The 4,169-nt window shown below is 36.1% G+C and overlaps 1 protein-coding gene across 1 annotated transcript in view; it reads right to left on the reverse strand.

The window, feature by feature from the left end:
- TNPO1 (transportin 1) overlaps positions 1-4,169 on the reverse strand; it is a 53,652-nt gene that overhangs the window by 36,961 nt on the left and 12,522 nt on the right. Inside the window, exon 8 of the mRNA XM_010853556.1 lies at positions 957-1,079. Within this exon, the coding sequence (XP_010851858.1) occupies positions 957-1,079 (123 nt within the window). The remainder of the gene's footprint in view (positions 1-956; positions 1,080-4,169) is intronic.

Here is a 4,169-nt window from a genome sequence, read left to right on the forward strand (position 1 = left end):
AAGGTCCGGCTAGTCAAGGCTATGGTTTTTCCTGTGGTCATGTATGGATGTGAGAGTTGGACTGTGAAGAAGGCTGAGCGCTGAAGAACTGATGCTTTTGAACTATGGTGTTGGAGAAGACTCTTGAGAGTCCCTTGGCCTGCAAGGAGATCCAACCAGTCCATTCTGAAGGAGATCAGCCCTGGGATTTCTTTGGAAGGAATGATGCTAAAGCTGAAACTCCAGTACTTTGGCCACCTCATGCGAAGAGTTGACTCACTGGGAAAGACTCCGATGCTGGGAGGGATTGGGGGCAAGAGGAGAAGGGGACGACAGAGGATGAGATGGCTGGATGGCATCACTGACTCGGTGGACGTGAGTCTGAGTGAACTCCGGGAGTTGGTGATGGACAGGGAGGCCTGGAGTGCTGCGATTCATGGGGTCGCAAAGAGTCAGACATGACTGAGCGACTGATCTGATCTGATCAGTGATCAATGTACTTACATAAAATTATTTTCATCACATAAAAACTGAAAGAGAATCTCTTAAAATCTAAATGGTCTACTAGAACTCACTATAAAGGTTATATATTTTCGACTTAGAAATCTCATTGTTACCATAAATCAAAAGTTGATCAGATCAACTTAGCAGTTATGTGTAGAAAACAAATTTTTATCTACTACAATTTTATTGGCCTAAGTCGTATCTAGTAAATACAAATCATCTACATTATTTCCTAGTTACACTACAGTTAAAAGCTGTCTACTCCTGTAAATTACTTTCCTCTCTATAACATCTTAAATCTCATGAAAGAAAAATCACCATAATGATAACTTATAATTTTAAGGCAATCATAATTAATTTTTATAGCCCAAATGTGACAAATAAGAAAACAGTGATTTCACACTGTATGTTTTGTGCCCAAGAATTTCCCTGAGGGGAAGAGGAGGAGAAAGTTTTTAAATTGCTTGTATTACCTCAACTATATTATGCATGTGAGGAAGCAGGCGATCCATCCGAACTTCAAGCAACATCACAAGTGCCCGGCACACATTTTTCCGTACCTCTGGTTCTTCATCACCAGCCAAGGCGAAGAGATTCTATCACACAAGAAATATTTTCTTCTAGTTAAATATTCCAATATACTAGAAAGATTTATATATAATATTATCTTCAAGGTGGTAATATTTAAAGAAACTCTAAGATATAGCACAAATAAAGGCTTATGAATTAATTGGCCCACAGTATTAGATTATAAAGACAAACACAGGAAGCTAACTGCCAAAAATTATGATTTCAGTAAATGATCTATAGCCATTCTTTTAAACAAGAGTATGAGCAGCTGTGTTCTGAAGTAATTTTTAGTTTGCGAGAATAAAACCATGTCATTAGGACAGAGGAGCATTCATCCAGCTCACCCAGAAATAAAGATAATTATTAAAATACAATCTGATTTATCCTTCAAAATTACTGTCAATAGAGTATTCCTACCAACACTGATTCTTAACAGGCGCATGTTCTATAAGAGCATCAACAATTGGGACATATATACTGAGAGTTTCTAACAACCTAACCCTCAACTGTTGTTCACTAAGTCAAACTATTAAAAAATAATAAAGGTAGCAATCAATCTGATACTGTTCTCAAGTTTCTCTAAAAGTGAAAAAAAAAAAAAATCTGAATCGTTCTCAACTCCAAGATGTTGTTACTCAATTTTATAGACCGAGAGAGAAATGCAGATTAGACATCATATAACTTGCAAGCAAGTGGGGGACCTGAATTTGGTTTTCAAAAAAGTATGGGTAAGTCCACGCTCAGTTAACTATACCAACAAGCCTTCACTAGAAGTTGTCTCTTGAAGAGGTTCAAGTGGAGATTCAAGAAGAGAAAACAGTAAGCCTTCCCTATCTCACTCCTGAGGTTTTACTTCACACACAAACACACACACACACAAATTGAAAGCAGCAAAAAAAAAGAGCTAAAATAAAATAAGTAAAATCCAATGTGTCCCACTGTCTCTTCCCAGGACCACAGAAACGTCTCCAAACATATGAATCTGAAATCTAATTACAAAGAAAGGGTAAGACAATAGAATAATTTAAATATCAAATGTGACAGTATGTTACATTTTGAGAACTTTAATTTCTCCAAATCCTGCCTCTATTTCTGAGGCTTTCAAAACTCTGTAGTTGCACTTTTAATTTTACATAGTCGGAAATAGTACTGTTTTTCCAGCAGGTGCTGCTTTTATACAATTGTTCATTAAATTTGATGCTGTCTTACACATGAATACCCAGCTTTATCAAGGTATGTTATAGCCATGTATTAGTGATCAATACACTTTTCATCAATCAACCCTGAGTATTCATTGGAAGGACCAATGCTGAAGCTCCAATACTTTGGCTACCTGATGTGAAAAAACTCGCTGGAAAAACCCTGATGCTGGGAAAGACTGAGGGCATGAGAAGCAGAGGTGACAGAGAATTGAGATGGTTGGATGGCATCACTGACTCAATGAACATGAGTTTGAACAAACTTCAGGAGACAGTGAAGGACAGAAACCCTGGTGTGCTACAGTCCATGGAGTCACAGAGCTGGACAGTTTGGCGGCTGACCACTTGTTATCAGTGCCACCAGACTCAGAGGCATGGCTTCAGCCCCGGATAAAAACACTGGCAACCGAAGCAAAGGATGAAGAACCAGGTGAGCTTTACTGTATTATCAAGCAGCAAAGAAGTGTTAATATGGTATTTAATACTAATGGAAAATAATTTTAAATGTCAGGAAATGTTTTTGTTCCACTTGCTAAGTACGGTCCTGTGGAGTTTTTATTTTCAGAAAATTTTATTCTAAATTACATCTCTGTATAAGATGCTGGTGTGTCCACCATTGCTCTCTTTAATGAGCTATGAAAGAACACTACTGAGTGGAAATACTATTGTAATTACAACAAAAACTACTACTGCTTCTAAAAATAATAGCAGTAGCTAGCATGTGGAGTGCTTACTTTCCATCAGGCACTATTCCATTTTTAGCAAATACCTTTATAACAATCCAACAAAGTAGGTCTATTATTAGCTTTATTAAAAACTGAAAATACCAGTTAAATGAGGTGCCCAAGGTTAACAGCTACTAAGCTGTGGAGCTGGGATCTGAACCCAGGCAGTCTTACTCTCCAGACTTCTACTACTGCCTGTACTACACGTGGTCCACTACCCTGAACAGACTGAAACACCTTGAAGCGTAACATTTCTTTATGTACTATTAGCACAAGCACAGTAGGTACTCAGGAAAATGCATTTAAGATGCCTAGTTTTGTTTCAGTTTTCAAATGGCTCGAGGACTCTAATGGCTACTATTTGCACTTGATTGGTTCAGTTCAGTTCAGTCACTCAGTCATTTAAGAAAGAAGTTTGTCAATTTAAGTGATAAGCAAAAAAAGACAATTTCTCCTCAGCTCTTTCTGGTAATTTCCCAACAGGAATACCAGCAGTATGGTCTCTGGAGGATCTTTTTTTTTTTTTTTTTTTTTAAAGAACAGCTAAAAAGGAATAGACTATTTAATTAAATTTCATATGATGAAAATAAAAGTGAAATACTTAAGGAACTTTAATAACCCTTTCAAAATTGCTGTTACTGAGCAGAAGTTCTGAAAAGAAACTCTACTGCTTAGAGCTGAATGGCCAAAAAACTACATCTGTCATCTTTCCGCTTTTATTAAAAAAAGTAACTTCAGAAATACTAAGATGCGCCAATTTTTCTCCCAAACCTCTCATTTTACACTGAAAACCAATGGAAAAAATAAAGTACTATCCTTCCAGTCTAAAGTCTGAAGTCCAGACTTCAGATTCTTTATCAAAGTAAGTTCATTCAACCTCTTCATGTTCCTATCACAAATGAGCTTGGAGGCTTAATTTCCATATGCAATTTGAATAGTAGATTGAAGCAGAAATTTTTATAATCAAGGTATCAAACAAACATATATCACAATGTTTATACAAGTAAAAAAACTCAGTATGAGAAGTAGTTTTTTTTTTTCCAGTTAATGAGAATTATAAAGTTTAACTGTATCCAATTTTAATACTATCACAAGCAATTTAAATATTGCCAGTTCATAATTATAACTTATTACATTTATAAAATAAAACTATATGCATTTAACATTTTCCAACCTTCTCAAAAGTAAGGTG

This window comes from Bison bison, unplaced genomic scaffold, assembly GCF_000754665.1.
Source record: "Bison bison bison isolate TAMUID 2011002044 unplaced genomic scaffold, Bison_UMD1.0 scf7180017864329, whole genome shotgun sequence".
NCBI classification, from domain to species: Eukaryota; Metazoa; Chordata; class Mammalia; order Artiodactyla; family Bovidae; genus Bison; species Bison bison.